At 35.8% G+C, this 17,818-nt stretch overlaps 1 protein-coding gene across 1 annotated transcript in view; it reads right to left on the bottom strand.

Moving 5' to 3' along the window:
• The window catches only part of MAN2A1 (mannosidase alpha class 2A member 1), a 184,917-nt gene that overhangs the window by 38,360 nt on the left and 128,739 nt on the right, over positions 1-17,818 (bottom strand). Inside the window, exons 13-16 of the mRNA XM_079143501.1 lie at positions 17,007-17,172; positions 15,474-15,683; positions 14,622-14,744; positions 5,114-5,228 (exon numbers count right to left, since the gene is read on the bottom strand). Coding sequence (XP_078999627.1) covers positions 5,114-5,228; positions 14,622-14,744; positions 15,474-15,683; positions 17,007-17,172 — 614 coding nt within the window. The remainder of the gene's footprint in view (positions 1-5,113; positions 5,229-14,621; positions 14,745-15,473; positions 15,684-17,006; positions 17,173-17,818) is intronic.

Genomic DNA, 17,818 nt, shown 5'->3' on the forward strand with positions numbered 1-17,818 from the left:
ACAATTTTAATATTCTCATGAATCTTTTCATGGAAATAAAAACAACTTCAATGAAACTCTGGGATCTTGTTTGCAAGTGGATAGACGCCAGTGATGGAAGTCCCCCATTCCAGCAGCCTTAGAAGTTGCATTCAGAACCAAGGAGTCAAGCACAAGACACTTTAGAAGATTCTAGGTATTATGAAGACTCTTTGATGGTTACTCCTAATTGACCATCTACTCCTTTTTGTAGATTAAGAAACAGAGTTCCTAAAGCTCATTTTGACTCTCTAACATGTCAAGAGTCATGCAATAAATCTACTTAGATTTATATTCAAACTGCTCAGGCAAAACTAAGAAACTCTCTTTGATTGCTAACTATACCCATGCAAGGAAATTATTCAGTCATTTTAGTCAAAGGAAAATCTTTCCTCTATACTTTTTGATAGCAGTTCATTACATTTTACCTCCAGGCTACTTCTTTCTTTTAGCAAGATTCATTACATATAGAACTTTTATAATATGTTGGTAGAAAATAAGGCATAAGATTATTGCAGTTAATGTATTTTTCCTAAAGGCTGAAACATGGTTTACACACACATACTCACTCACACCACCTGCCTAGGAAAACACAGTCCTGGGGGCCAGGAGACCTTGAAGATATGTATTGTAACAGATTTGGGACCTCAACCTTATGCCAGAGAAAATGTACATGACACACCGGTAACTCACAACAACCTAAGTTTTCAAAGTAGTTGTTGATGTCAGAAAACGAGGGCACTAAAGTATAAAAATTACAGCTCTGAAGACAAATTAAGTCACAGCGATGTCACTCACTGATCATTATGTTACTATAAGGTACATACTCTTGGTGATGGTGCAATATCAAATGTAACACAAGAGGATACAAGGGCTTTTGCTTGTATTATATTCTATCTTCTAATCCAAGATTGACAAAAAAGCAAAGTAGGCTATTTAGTGATGTTTGAAGCTTTAATTTAATGAAAGATGATTATACAAAATAAATAAATAAATAAATAACTCCCACCTCCTCAACCTTCTTGCCCCTGGGAAAATGTTATTTTTCTATAAACTAACATTTTAGAAATCATAGAATGGTTCCAAAAGGGTATTTCACTAAATTATGCATGCTATAAAATGAATTTCTTATTTAACCTGACATAAGACAAAGAATTATATTTCATTAGAAATCTATGAAATTGCTCTGATCTTGGAGAGCTGTTAAAGCTAGTAAGCACAAGATTTCCTCTAATTTAATATTTCTAGAAATCTTTTGAATGTAATGTCTGAACAATAATGAAAAGAAACACACAACATTTTTTAAAATAGTTTGAATAATGCTAAGAAGGAGTGAGTCTTTCAACTGTACTTATAATCATTTTCCAAATCTGCAGAGAGTACAAATAGAAACTAAAGTTTAATGCCAAACCCAAAATCAAAAGTAGGGTTGAACTGAGGCCTCTCAACACAGTTTGTTTCAAAATCAATAATGACCAAATAGTTTATATAATTTGGGAAGTGTTTGATTTGTTTTCTTGATCTTGTTTCCTCCCAAAGCTTAATTTGGGCAAAATTCCTTCAGGGGGTAAAGGGTTAAAGAGCAAGAAAAATAAGAGGATGAGTGCTATAAGTATATTTAGTGAAGTTTGAATTACTTCAGTTTTTTTGAAAGAATATTTCAATAAACTAAATTTAAAAGGTTTAACACAGACAACTCAATGAAGATAATCTATAATATTAACAACTCATTTTCATTGCTGAGAAATAAAATCTTGGGTATAATTAGCTGACTGAGTAAAATACAATTACATAAAATATTAACTTCCTTCTATCAACTCTCATTTCTTCTTGGATCAGAAATTTGGTCCTAAAAAGAAGCAGGTTCTATTCATTAATATTTACCTAATAACTACATCTGGCCAACTTAGGGGAACAAAATTAGCATATCCAAAAATAGGTTAAATTTGAGAGAATAAGCATTTTTGTTATTATAAGAAATACTAGCTAAAAGTCTATCTATAAAACCATGGTAGTTACCTGAAATTTTCTTTGAATCTAAGACAAAAAAACCACCTCTGTCTGCTTATTTTGATCTGTCATCTAGAAGCTTGGCTTATAGGAGGATGAAGTTCAGGATGTTAAAGAGTTTTCAGAGAGGCCTTGGCACTGCCTACAGCCCTGAAGAATGTTCTTCAGGAAATAGAGTACCTATGATGAAACACTCTGAAGACCTAGGCCTTGAACTGTAATTTCATTAAACCTCAATGAAACAGGCTGAGTCCTTAGTCAATGGGGAAAGAGAAGGATGGACAAGAGGTGAGTCACCAAGACTACTGAGAAAAGGCAAAATCTCCATAATTGGGGATAATTTTAGAAGATCTTTGAAGGGCTCAGTCAGACACAAATGCAGGAGGGGATATAGCTTGGCAGAAAACCTTCCAGGTGATTCTGGCATCTCATCTCCCACTACTTTCATGATGGGAAAAAAATAAAGAGGGCTATAGAGAAAAAAAGATAAGTATGCCACTTCAAGTTGATACACGCTGATTTCAGATTTAATCCAGGCAACTAGAGTAAAGCTCTCCCAGAAAAGCACTCTAAGTTAACTTCTCATTACACTTATTTATCTGTCATTTCTCACAAACTTCCAAAGTTTTCTGCTTTCAAGCTACAAAAATCTTAGCAAAAAAAAACAAAACAAAAACAAAAAACTCCAGTCCAACTTTATTGTACCTACTCACAAATCACAAATCCAGAGGCAGTACAAAGACTGCACATTTATGTTTTCATTATGCTAATACTCTTAGTGCTCTCTTTCTGAACTAATTAAATCTCATTTTTAAAATACTTCCATTACCTAGAGGTTAGATTTATGGAGATTTTTAGACCTGGCATAAAATTATACTTTGACATTTGAAAATATTTTTCTAGCAACTAATGAATAGACCACAAGTACTGAGAAAAAGTGAAAATAGGTAAAACCAAGACCTTGATTGTTCAAAGTACCAAGACTGGTCAATTTGGTGATAAAAAGAGAGATACCTGCCCAACAGGTAATGCCTCTTTAAAACCCTCTCTGCACCACACCACCAAGGAAGAGAGGAGAAAGGATCTAGAAAGGAAACGGATGAGAAAAGAAAAATGAAACAATGAAGCAGAAAAAAAAGGGCAGGAGCCAAGTTGGCAAATAGAAATGGGCCAAAATGAGAGCCCAAGAAGTGTCTAGGGTACTAGAGAGACAGTACTTTGGAAGGACAGGAGCCAATCAAATCACAGTGGCCTCTGCTCCTACTGAGCAGCAGTTAGTCAGCCACTGACAGTTCACTTCCCAGTCGGGGAGAGGAAGAGAGGAAAGAGGACAACCATTTAGTTCTGATGAGCACAGTTTGTTGGAATATGCAAGCAGGCAAGTCAGACTCTGAATTTCCAAATCAGCCACTGAAGTAAAATCAGAGGGTGAGCTACAGACATCTGCAGAAAAGGGTCAAGTACCTTATGCAAATCACCCCATGAGTTCCAGAATCCCTGGATAACCCAAGGAAAACTCAGGGGATGCAGTGGCATTGACAGACATGATTAAATAGAAGCAAAGGCAATTAAGCAAATAATCTTGGAGGTTGGAATTTTAGGATGACTTGCATTTATTCTGGGACACAGTCTATCTCTAAACAAAACTGATGAAAAATAAGGTAAATTCATCTTGATAACACAGGCATGTGCCATGCTGCACTCGAGGAAGAACTTCCTCATTAAACAAACAGTAGTTTTAAGCAAAATTAAAAATAGATGAGCACATCTTCCATGTGATGCTATTTTCCACCCATAAAATGAAACATTTGGTGATAGCTGAAGATGTTAAGAGCTCTCAGGGGAGGCTTATGCAAGAGTACAATGAGATGGTCCAAAACATTGTTTCTGGCTTGCCAGAGGTTTGGGAAACTCAGTAGGAGAGTACTTCAGAACTATAGGCTTTCCTATATGTAGAAAGTGATTGCAGAGACGTTATAATTATGACACAATGTTAGTGCCTAGTACTATTTTTCCCACTTCCAGAAGACCTATTACTTCTTAATTCAACCTAGGAATCATGGATTATTGTGAAAATATATCCTATTATTACCTAAGAGGTTGCTTGAGAAAAGTTTGTCTATATCTAATATTCTTTAAAAAAGGCAAAAATTATAGAAATTTTAAGCTAAAAACCTAAATCAAAGCAAAATTAACATTAGCCTGAAAAATCAGAAAATTATACTTTAGCTATCTAAGAAAAGTCATTTAACATAGTACTTTTTCTTCCCCATAAAACCCCAAAAGGAATCAGTGCCTATTAATAGAATTTATCATTAATTCGTGGGATTCTTCATGTTCTACTTATATGAAAATTCAGGGAAATAACAGATTCCCTTTTCTAATTTTTTTTTCACCTTAGCTAACAACAAATATAAAATGGCACTTTCATAAGGTTCACTTCTAAGAGCACTGATAACCCAGTAAATGTCCTTGCTATTAGAAGTACCCTATTCTAAAACCCCTGAATTCAAAATCAGCAAATATAGCTGCAAATGTTTGTGAAGTAAAGCTCCACCCAGATCCCATAAAGGATCAGTTGACTGCCCAGGGTTAAGTTCCAAAAAATGAACAAAAGCCTGTTTCTCATCATTTTAGTTAATAAAGATGCTGCTCAATATTGTCTAAAAACTAAATGATTGGCTGATTTGATACTCTACCATATAAAGAGCTATAAACAAATAGAACTACTCTGAAACATTTTCCTTTTATTTATAACAAGTCTACTTTAAAAATGAAACTAAAATACTACTGTGTTTTCAAGTCTTAACAATCAGGTTTCCAGTTAATAAGCTCATGACTAAAGCAACTATTGCCAAATGAACAAGAAGACACAGAGAAGAAAAAAAACGTGTATGTGGGGAATGAAATGTTTTATAATCTTTTATTATCAAAAGGTAAATATTATATGATATTATACTACAGATATGAAGTAAATGTTAAAAGGATTAAATTCTCTCTAAAAGCTGATTGCTAATTTATTAAAAATAACAAGAAAAGCAAGAATCCAAGAACCAGCATACAAGGTTCACAACCGTTTTCTTACCCTGTAGGTTGTAGAGTCGTACTCTATGAGTGACATGTTCAAAATAGCTAATCACTTCTGAATAAATTCTTCCACGTAATACTCTGACAATGGGCACTTTTGTAGAAACATAAGGCTGAGGAGAAAATGACATACATTTTAGCAAAAATATTTTGGTTTCTAAGTCTTTCCAAGAAGTGTTTATATGGTTTCCAAAAAGGCAAACACATGTCACCTAATGTTTGCAATTTTAAATGAAAATCAGACCTTCAATGTATCAAAACATGCAACATCTTAAAAACTGAATATCATTTTTTGTTATTAAAAAACTGCCAAATTATATATTTACAAATGTTTAGAATTCGATTAGTTCAGATGATCTGCAAATATTCCTCCTGGATATAAAAATTTCTATATATAAACCCTATACTGTCCATATAGTTGTTTATTGAAAATAGCAATCATTCTACAGCAGTGACATCTTCCCAGGCTAATATTTATTATAATAAATAGGGCCCCCGTAATGTTCAGGGTTTGAGGCAGGTGGTAAGGATGACAACAAAGATTCATCTAAGCAGGATTCATAAACAGCTTAATCACAGTCAGGTTTACTAACTATAAAACATTTGTCCTTCTATGTGAAAGAACTGGTTAAATGGAAAGCAAATTCACAAATTTGAAAAAAACTACTTGGAAACCAGTGGTTTAGTTTTCATTATTTAGAATATAAGTTCAAGAAAATAAGAGAAAAAGCACTCCAGTGACCTGAAGACTAACTTAAAGCAGTTTTTAGAAATTATATTTTAAGTATTGTTTTAAGAATTATATATATAATTTATAGTATATATTTTAAGAATTATATTTTAAGTATTAGAGACTTTAGCTTGACAATAGCATGAAAGACTAGGCTTGCAATGTGAACTACTTGAGCAACTGAAGATTCAAAGAACTGTGTAATTGCATTCCAAATCTATATCTCAGGCTACAGAAAAAATATTCAGAAGTTAATAAAATATTTAATAGTTTACAACATCCTTGTACCTGATTATTGCACATAGCAAGAAAGTTGGTGGGGAGATGAGAACCTGGGATGGTCATGTCTAAGCTCCTACTGTTTTCTGATACATTCAGCTGACTTTCTCCCTGTTACTATTTTATTTTGTCTTTATAAAAATATTACAATTCTCTTTAGCCTTCTTTCTGACATTACAAATAATTAAACAAAATAACGCAATTGCTCTTATCTTGCACAATATTCCAAAGTACAACCATCTTTAAAAACATAAAAAACAATAAGAGCTGGGTACAGTGGGAGAGATTTGGGAGGGTTCAGGCAAGAGGATTCAAAGTTTGAGGCCAGCCTCAACAATTTAGTGAGGCCCTTAGCAACTCAGTGAGACCCTGTCTCAAAATAAAAATTTAAAAAAGGGCTGGAGACATGACTCAATGGTAAAATACCCCTTCCCCTGGTTAAATCTTAAGATCCACTGCCCATTCTGAAATGCCTACAATGAGTTATAATATACCGTCAATTCTTCACTGACTTAAAAAATAAAAATAACAAAAAAGCTAAAGTCCTTAATGTGGCCTAGGCCAACACAATTCCTAAAAATCAAATTTTTGATTTTGGTTAGCATGTGTCCCTAAATTGCACAACAAAAGTAACCTTCTCAGATGATGAGCCCCCAGGCAACAAAACATTAAAGAGGATAGTTAACTGATCTCTAGGTGGGGAAAACCTATAAACTTTATAAGCAAAGAAAGGAACTCTAAAAGAAAAAGCACAGAATTAACTATACAAACATTACAAAACTATTATAAAAGAAACAATAATGAACAAATTAAATGACACGTTGAGAGAAAATTTTGCAACGTATAGGAAAAAGAATCAATTTTACTGCATGCAAAAACAGTAAAGATCTACAGGACACACCAATGGACCATTTAGCCTAAAAACATACACAGGAAACTCACAAAATGAACATGAAAGATAAATGAACAGAGAAAAGGAGTTCCACCTCACGAGTAATCACAAAGTTTTAACAGGAAAATATAATTCGGTTAACCTATTATTATGGGCAAAACTTTTAATATGGCTAATTCTCAGTGCATAGACTAGTACATTTGAGAGTTACTCAGAAAACACTGGTGGGAATGAATACTTAATTCCATTTTTCTGTAATAAAGATAATTAGTAAAAAAGTAAAACGTCTTAAAATGCTTCATACACTGACACAAAAATTTTTAAGTCTTTTTTTAGATGTTGATAGACCTTTATTTCATTCATTTATTTTTATGTGGTGCTGAGGATCAAACCCAGTGCCTCACACTTCCTAGACAAGTGCTCTAGCAGTGAGCCACTACCCCAGCCCCCACAAAATTATTCTTTTAGAAAGTTATTCTCGGGGGAAAAAAAAAATCAGAACTGCAAAAAAAAAAAAACAAAAAGGAACAAAGCTTATTGCAATGTCCCAGCAGTGCAGAATTGGGAGAAATAAATGTGCAACATTAGGAAATTTGCACACATCAGTGTATACTAAAATTGTTTCCAAAATCATGCCATCAGATTGTGAGTATTGCTACAAATGAGAAATAAAACATGTAATTTCAGTAAGAAAAAATTGAGAATAACAGGGATATGCATAAAATAAAGGACAATAAAAAATACATCAAAGTGTTGGCTGTGGTTTTCACAGGACTGTGGTCTAGTTGGTAAATTTTATTGTTTTCTTTATGGTTTTCTATATGGTGGAAAAAAATGTTTTATTAAAATGCTAAAAGTTAAGGAAAACATGACCCAGTGCACATTCCATTTATCCCATAGAGCTACGTATTCTGTGTCTGCACATATGCTATGCTGCACACATATAAAACACCACAACAGTATCCTACCTCTGAGTCAGATCTAGCTTCTTTTCATGCAGAGCATTCATTCACTGTAGCATCCTAACTGAATACTTCTTTTTTTTTTTTTTTAATCAAAAACCCATTGGTAACTTCATATTTAATGGTGAAAACTGCTAACTATTGCTCATTTCTTTTTTCTTCCCATTTTTTTATTAAAAATCATAAATTTACATAGGGCAATGTTGTTTGATTCATTCTGTAATTTTTTCCCTTTCCTCCACCCTCCCACCCCTCTTTTCCCTCTATACAGTACTTCCTTCCTCCATTCTTACCACCCTCCTTATCCCTAAACCTAAACCTAACCCTAACCCTAACGCTAACCCCTCCTACCCCCCATTATATGTCCTCATCCGCTTATCAGCAAGATCATTCGTCCTTTAGATTTTTGAGATTGGCTTATCTCACTCAGCATGATATCCTCCAATTTCATCCATTTGCCTGCAAATGCCATAATTTTATCATTCTTCATGGTGGAATAATATTCCATTGTATATATATGCCACAGGATCTTTATCCATTCATCAACTGAAGGGCATCTAGGTTGGTTCCACACTCTGGCTATGGTGAATTGAGCAGCTGTGAACACTGATGTGGCTATATCTCTGTAGTATGCTGATTTTAAGTCCTTTGGGTATAGGCCAAGGAGTGGGATAGCTGGGTCAAATGGTGGTTTCATTCCAAGCTTTCTGAGGAATCTCCATACTGCTTTCCAGAGTGGCTGCACTAGTTTGCAACCCCACCAGCAATGTATAAGTGTACCTTTTTCCCCACATCCTCGCCAACACCTATTGTTGCTTATGTTCTTGATAATCATTGAATTGAAGTGAGATGAAATCTTAGGGTGGTTTTGATTTGCATATCTGTTATTACTAGAGATGTTGAACATTTTTTCATATATCTGTTGATTGCTTGTACATCTTCTTCTGGGAACTGTCTGTTCATTTCATTAGCCCATTTGTTGATTGGATTATTTGTGTTCTTGGTGTAGAGTTTTTAGAGTTCTTTATAGATTCTGGATATCAGTGCTCTATCCCAAGTATGAGTGGCAAAGATATTCTCCCACTCTGTAGGCTCTCTCTTCACATTACTGATAGTTTCCTTTGCTGAGAGAAAGCTTTTTAGTTTGAATCTATCCCAGTTGTTGATTCTTGCTTTTATTTTTTGTGCTATGGGAGTCCTTAAGGAAGTCTGATCCTAAGCCAAGAAGTTGAAGGTTTGGACATACTTTTTCTTCTATAAGATGCAGGGTCTCTGGTCTGATTCCGAGGTCCTTGATCCATTGTGAGTTGAGTTTTGTGCAGGGTGAGCGATAGGGGTTTAATTTCATTCTGTTGCATATGGTTTTCCAGTTTTCCCAGCACCATTTGTTGAAGAGGCTATCTTTTCTCCATTGCATATTTTTGGCACCTTTGTCTAGTATGAGAAAATTGTATTTATTTGGGTTAGTGTCCGTGTCCTCTATTCTGTACCATTGATCTACCTGTCTATTTTGGTACCAATACCATGCCGTTTTTGTTAGTATCGCTTTGTAATAGAGTTGAAGATCTGGTATTGGGATACCCCCTGCTTCGCTCTTTCTACTGAAGATTGCTTTCGCTATTCTGGGTTTCTCATTCTTCCAGATGAATTTCATAATTGCTTGCTCAATTTCTGTAAGGCACATCATTGGGACTTTAATTGGAATTGCACTGAATCTATATAGCACTTTTGGTAGTATGGCTATTTTGACAATATTAATTCTTCCTATCCGTGAACATGGGAGATCTTTCCATCTTTTAAGGTTTTCTTTAATTTCTTTCTTTAGTGTTCTGTAGTTCTCATTGTAGAGGTCTTTTACCTCTTTTGTGAGATTGATTGCCAAGTATTTTTTTTTTTTTTGATGCTATTGTGAATGGGGTAGTTTTCCTAATTTCTCTTTCTGAAGATTCATCACTTATGTATAAAAATGCATTGGATTTATGAGCATTGATCTTGTAACCTGCTACTTTACTGAATTCACTTATGAGTTCTAAGAGTTTTCTGGTAGAATTTCCAGGTTCCTCTAAATATATAATCATGTCATCAGCGAACAGGGATAGTTTGAGTTCCTCTTTTCCAATTCGTATCCCTTTAATTTCTTTGGTTTGTCTAATTGCTCTGGCTAGAGTCTCAAGAACAATGTTGAATAGAAGTGGTGAAAGAGGGCATCCCTGCCTTGTTCCAGTTTTTAGGGGGAATGCTTTCAGTTTTTCACCATTTAAAATGATATTGGCCATGGGCTTAGCGTAGATGGCCTTCACAATGTTAAGGAATGATCCCACTACCCCAATTTTTTCTAGTGTTTTGAGCATGAAGGGATGCTGTACTTTATCGAATGCTTTTTCTGCATCTATTGAAATAATCATGTGATTCTTAACTTTTAGTCTGTTGATATGGTGAATGACATTTCTTGATTTCCGGATGTTGAACCAACCTTGCATCCCTGGGATAAAACCCACTTGATCGTGGTGCACTATCTTTTTAATATATTTTTTTATGCGATTTGCTAAAATTGTGTTGAGAATTTTTGTGTCGATGTTCATTAAGGATATTGGTCTGAAATTTTCTTTCCTCGATGTGTCTCTGTCTGGTTTAGGTATCAGGGTGCTATTGGCTTCATAGAATGAGTTTGGGAGGGTTCCCTCCTCTTCTATTTTATGGAACACTTTGAGAAGTATTGGAATGAGCTCTTCTTTAAAGGTTTTGTAGAATTCGGCTGAGAACCCATCTGGTCCTGGACTTTTCTTTGTTGGTAGGTTTTTGATGACCTCTTCTATTTCATTGCTTGAAATTGATTTATTTAAGTTCTGTGTGTCTGCCTCGTTCAGTTTAGGTAATTCATATGTCTCTAGAAACTTATTGATGTCTTCGAGGTTTTCTGTTTTGTTGGAGTATAGATTTTCAAAATAGCTTCTAATTATGTTTTGTATTTCACTCCTGTCTGTTGTGATATTTCCTTGTTCATTCCAAATTTTAGTAATTTGAGTTTTCTCCCTCTTTCTCTTTGTTAGTGTGGCTAAGGGTTTATCAATTTTGTTTATTTTTTTGAAGAACCAACTATTTATTGTGTTAATTTTTCCGATTGTTTCTTTTGTTTCAATTTCGTTGATTTCTGCTCTGATTTTAACTATTTCCTGTCTTCTACTACTTTTGGTGTTGGTCTGCTCTTCTTTTTCTAGGGCTTTGAGCTATAATGTTAAGTCGTTTATTTGTTGATTTCTACTTCTTTTGTTGAATGGGCCCCATGAAATAAATCTTCCTCTAAGTACTGCTTTCATAGTGTCCCAGAGATTTTGATATGTGTCTTTGTTCTCATTTAGTTCTAAGAATTTTTTAATTTCCCTCCTGATGTCTTCTGTTATCCATTCATCGTATAATAGTGTATTATTTAATCTCCAAGTATTGGAGAAGTTTCTGTTTTTTATTCTGTCATTTATTTCTAATTTCAGTCCATTATGATCTGATAGAGTACAAGGTAGTATGTCTATCCTCTTGTATTTGCTAACAGTAGCTTTGTGGCATAAAACATGGTCTATTTAGAGAAGGATCCATGTGCTGCTGAGAAGAAAGTGTATTCGTTCTTTGTCAGATGGTATATTCTATATATGTTGGTTAAGTCTAAATTGTTGATTGTGTTATTGAGATCTATGGTTTCTTTATTCAATTTTTGTTTGGACGATCTATCCAGCAGTGAGAGAGGTGTGTTAAAATCACCTAGTATTATTGTGTTGTGGTCTATTTGATTTCTGGAATTGACAAGGATTTGTTTGACGTACATGAATGAGCCAATGTTCCGGGCATAGATATTTATGATTGTTATGTCTTGCTGATTTATGCTTCCCTTAAGCAGTATGTAATGTCCTTCTTTATCCCTTCTGACTAGTTTTGGCTTGAACTCCACATTATCTGAAATGAAGATGGATACTCCAGCTTTTTTGCTGTGTCCATGTGCATGGTATGTTTTTTCCCATCTTTTCACCTTAATCTATGGGTATCTCTTTCTATGAGATGAGTCTCTTGCAGGCAGCAAATTGTTGGATTTTTCTTTTTAATCCAATCTGCCAGTCTATGTCTTTTGATTGATGAGTTCAGGCCATTAACATTCACGGTTATTATTGTGATATGATTTGTATTCCTAGTCATTGGACTCATTTTTGTTTTTTGACATGATTTGGTTTCTCCTTTATTTGGCTATTCCTTTAGGCTAGTTCCTCCTGTTGCTGATTTACATCATTGTTTTTCATCTCTTCTTCAAGGAATATTTTGCTGAGAATGTTCTGTAATGCCGGCTTTCTTTTTGTAAATTCCTTTAGCTTTTGTTTATCATGGAAGGATCTTATCTCATCGTCAAATCTGAAAGTAAGTTTTGCAGGGTATAAAATTCTTGGTTGGCATTTTCTTTCAGGGCTTGGTAAATGTTGTTCCAGGCCCTTCTAGCTTTTAGGGTCTGGATTGAAACATCTGCTGATATTCTTATTGGTTTCCCCCTGAATGTAATCTGATTCTTTTCTCTCGCAGCCTTTAAAATTTTGTCTTTATTTTGTATGTTAGGTATTTTCATAATAATGTGCCTTGGTGAAGGTCTGCTGTAATTTTGTATATTTGGAGTCCTATAAGCCTCTTGTACTTGGATTTCCATTTCGTTCTTCAGATTTGGGAAATTTTCTGATATTATTTCATTGAATAGATTGTTCATTCCTTTGGTTTGTTTCTCTAAGCCTTCCTCAATCCCAATAATTCTTAAATTTGGCCTCTTCATGATATCCCATAATTCTTGTAGATTCTGTTCATGATTTCTTACCATCTTTTCTGTTTGGTCAACTTTGTTTTCCAGATTAAATATTTTGTCTTCAATATCTGAGGTTCTGTCTTCCAGGTGATCTATCCTATTGGTTATGCTTTCTATGGAGTTTTTAACTTGGTTTATTGTTTCCTTCATTTCAAGGATTTTTGTTTTTTTTTTTTTTTTTCAGTATTTCTCTTTTTTGAAATGCTCTTTTGTTTCCAGTATTTGCTCTTTTAACTGTTGATTGGTGCTATCATTAAATGCCTGCATTTGTTCTTTCATCTCCTCGTTTGCTTCCCTGATTGTTTTAATTATGTACATTCTGAACTCCCTTTCTGACATTTCTTCTGCTGTGCTGTCATTGGTTTTTATTGATATAGTATCTAGGTTTGTTTTGGACATTTTCTTCCCTTGTTTTCTCATATTGGTCAGATGTCAGTGGGACTCTGTGATAGTGTAGATTTCCTCTATTGGCTTATAGTGTCACTGTAGATTTCCAGCGTATCACCTACCAGCCTTCAGTAGCCTGAAGTCTTGGATTAACTTGATAATGTAGTGCTTCCGAAGAACGCTGCCCCTAGCCCGCTACTGGTTCCAGGGAGAGAGACCTGGAGAGGTCTCTTGCTGCCCAGCCCTGGTCCCAGAGGCTGCTTGAAGGTCAGAGGTCTCCACTGGCTTGGGGACCTGTAGCTGGCTTTGTGTAGACAAGCTCGCACTCGGCGGTCTGCCCGGAGAAGCTAGCCTAGAAAGATGCTTCCCGCCGGAGGGGGCTGGGCTGCTTGGGGAAGTCCCTGGCTGCCCTGTGCTGGTCTCTGAAGCAACCTTCGGGGCGGGCCGGAGCTGGCAGTGGGGCAGGCCAGAACTGGCCGCGCGCTGCTTCTGTGCAGAAAGGCTCTCACTGGGGGGCCTGCTCTGCGAGGCTGGAGAATCTGGCCCTGTGGGAGGAGCCCACCACCAGAGTGCTCAGAGCTGCCTGGGGGAAACTATATCTGCCCTGTCCTACTCTAATAAGCCACCCGAATCCGGGCCTGCTGCCCAGCTGAGCTTCACTGGGTGGGGGAGACTCACCCCGTGGTTCTATTTTAGTCCGAGTCTCTCAATGCCTCCCCTTCTTGAATCCTGGGTTCTGGAGTGACTGGAGATGCAGTCACCCTCTAGTCCGCCATCTTGGATCGCCCCGTGGAAAAAGCCTGCAGCTGGAGGGGGACAAGGCTGCCTGGAGAGGTCTCTGGCTGCCCAGCCCTGGTCCCAGAAGCTGCTTGTGGGTCGGAGGTCTCCGCTGGCTTGGGGACTTGTGGCTGGCTCTGTGTCGAAAGGCTCTCACTGGGCGGTCTGCCCTGAGAAAATAGCCTAGAGAGGCGCTTCCCGCCGGAAGAGGCTCAGCTGCTTGGGGAAGTCCCTGGCTGCCCTGTGCTGGTCTCTGAAGCAACCTGCGGGCGGGCCAGAGCTGGCAGCAGGGCAGGCTGGAGCTGGCCACAAGCTGCTTCTGTGCAGAAAGACTCTCACTGGGGGTCCTGCTCTGGGAGGCTGGAGAATCTGGCCCTGTGAGAGGAGCCCACCGCCAGAGTTCTCAGAGCTGCCTGGGGGAGACTCTATCTGCCCTGTCCTACTCTAATAAGCCCCTGAATACTTCTGACACACTGTTTATCTAACTTTCAGCTATGAACTGATAAGCATTAATAAGGGTAAGCATAGTATTGGAGCCAAAAGTTTATCCATTCATAAGACGGACAAATAGGTGAAAAACTAATGAGACACATTCCCCCCACCTCAACACTCTCAAGAAGTATTATTCCACTTGTCATCAGCACCACTCACCTGGGCAAAACCATCAGGCAGGAAGAGGTAGGCACCACTTTTGTCTCTTTTATTTGTGGTTCCATACCATGTAAATTGCACTTTTATATTATGGAGTTGCTTGTCTTCTTTTGTTATCATTGTCTAAAGATAAAAAAAAAAAAATTTAAGCAACTCACAATTGAAATGTTGATAACATTGCATCTGATTCTGTGCACATGTCCATTAAAAAAGTTATCACACAATAGATTGAAAAAATGCTAATTTAAGCTTCTAATGTTCAAAGTTCTTGGTTTTACACCAAAAATTTATACTTAGCCTTAGGATTTAAAACCTTCACAATAGGAACAAAAAGAGAGAACACACTTCATCAAGATCAAAGAGCTATACATATTAGGAATTCTAGACCAGTGCTTCTCAAACTTTCTGTAGAAGGAGCACATATATTTTTTATTTCCAATATGAATGGGCAAAAATTTTGAAAAGTACAAGAAAAGTGAGTTGAAAACTGGAATTGAATTTTAAAATTAAATTTAAAATGATATGCCACAAATATTCAATTTTTATTAGTCATTTTACTCTATCAAATTGTTTTCAGAGTTTCATAAACATTCCTAAACATTTACATTTTCAAAACTTATCTACTGGACTAGTAAAAGTCCAGGGTATAGCACCACCCATATTACATTAGCATCACCCACAAACCATAATTGTGAACAGTGAGGGCCACTGAAGGTGTATACAGCTGCTCATCAAAAGAAACCCAGAGTATTTGGTGTAGCTCCTAGGAAGACTTTTTTCCCTTTGCAAAGTAATCTGCAGATGTAATGAAAGATAAGCTTTCTTTGAATTTCAAAACTATTCAGAACTTACCTCCATAAGCCCAGTTTTATCAAATGAAAGTATCATGTGGGGGTTCTCCAGAATTATAGGTTCCTGGGCACTCATCATTATGTTGAAAATATCACTTGTTGCTTCACCATTATAGAGAACATAATCAGCCAAATATGAATTTGAATTTTCTGCTTCTAAAAGTGTATACACTTTCAGTCCCAAGGGTGGTGTATGTGCTACAAAAGAAATCTTTAAAAGATATGGGAGGGAATTTATTACAGAGAATATAATCCACTGAAAGGCAAACCATTTATATTTTCAGAAAAATAACAAAAGAGAGCATATAATATTATTCTATAGATGTTTTGATAACTCATGGGTAGGGTATCCATATCTTGGTTAATCTGGGAAATCCAATGGCCTCAAGTGTGTAGGTCTAACAAAGCACCAATGCTTTCACCCCATATGTGAAATTATACACCATTCTCAATTGTTCTACAGAATTTTTAATGGATGCCCAAAGGAGGAAATTCTCCATGGAGGGAAGTAATGATTTATTGTAAACAATATTTTTTTTCCAATTACTAGAAATCTTTTTGTAATATTTTAGCATATTAAAATGATAAACAAAATTACAGAAATATTGAACATGCTAGTTTAATCAGCACTAGCCCACAAAATTCCTGAGGCTCAGCAGACACTTTACAAAGCATGGAAGATGCACACATCATAAGACCCCTGACTTCCAGGAGCTATTCCACTTTCTAGACAGAATGCTTTCTATAAAATTTCATCAAAATTTACATTATGCTTTTCTTTTTCTATCTACAGTATTAAGCACATATAAGTGAAGCCAGAAATGGCTTTTGACAAGCAGAAGTAACTCCATTTTCGAGTTCCTAGTTTATGATTGTATCTCTACAGTTTTAATTGTACTCCAGATTCCAAACATTTAGCCTTTCTATCTAGTGATATGGAATTCAGTTTAATATTGCTTATTTTAAGAATTTTTTACACACACACACACACACACACACACACACAAATCTGTTACTTGAGCCCAGATTTTCTGTAATTTTCTGTTATTCAGAAAAAAATGGCACCTTAATTATCTCAGAAAATCTCTCCTCCATGATGCATTATGTCACCTTTGCAATGAAAAGTTGCAACTATTCATTATTAAGGGTGGTATTTATTTCAATTTCAATATGCATAATTATCACTAAATTGAGTCACACCAAAGAATTCAAAATTTCATGAGTAATATTACTTCATTAATTCAGAATCTAGTTAATGACATACATGCTTAAAAAAAGATATGTAATGTACGTACCATACTAACAATATACTACAGACCTTACTAATAATGATGTTAACATTTGGGGAAACACAGGATCTATGTTTCCTTTAGTGTCATTTAACTGGCCAGTTAAACTCTCTGGTATTTACGATTTTCACCACTTCACAGTGGGTCTGCCATAGGGCTATTATATAGATATAAACCATACACTGGCCATGCTTTTCTTTTCTTTTTTTAACAACATCCCTCTAAATTCCATGGTCACAACATACCTCATAGGCCTCTTCTGAAATAGTAGTTTCTTTATTCCATACAGCATTGACTTGAATATCCAGAAGTTTTCCTGTATCAGTGAGCACTTTCACAGTGGGGGAACTCACATAGATTGAAACTACTGAGTTTTGGTGCTGTTCTAAAGGATTATAGATCACAAGGTACCTGCAAAAACAGCTGTATCACTATTGGGATCTCAAAATATTTTTACTTCTTTCACACTCTTCCTAAGACCTCAGTTCATATCCAGTCACAGAGTCAACACATGGAGAAGAGATTAAAAGGAACATTGTTTGAACTTTCAAAGAACAAGTAATTTCATCACAACAAATACCACACAGTACAAAGGATAATGAAATTATGATTCAAAAGCACTTTCTAAGAATAAAATGTTTAACCTATGAAGACATTAATAGACTTGTAATAAAGCATTTTTTACATCCCAGAAAATGACATAGAAAAGTATGGTGTTAGTCATCTAAAAGAATCAGCGCTACATAATAAATACACTGATGCCTGCCCAAGTTCACTAAATAAAAATATCCATAACTTGTCTGCTTACAGTTTAGCCACAATTATTTCTCATAATAAAAGCTGACATTCATTTTAGACCACTAAACATAGCCAATTACATGATTATATATGCAGAATCTCATAATTCACATATTTATTTTCTATACAGGGGGCAAGTCAGGTCTGAAAAAAGACTGAAAAAAGTGAATCCATTTGCAATAAGAACCAAATTTGTATAAATATTGGTAAAAAGAAATGTGATGGGAACTTAGGTAGAAAAAGAAAAATCAAAACTATT

Source organism: Sciurus vulgaris (assembly GCF_902686455.1).
Source record: "Sciurus vulgaris genome assembly, chromosome: 6".
NCBI lineage: Eukaryota > Metazoa > Chordata > Mammalia > Rodentia > Sciuridae > Sciurus > Sciurus vulgaris.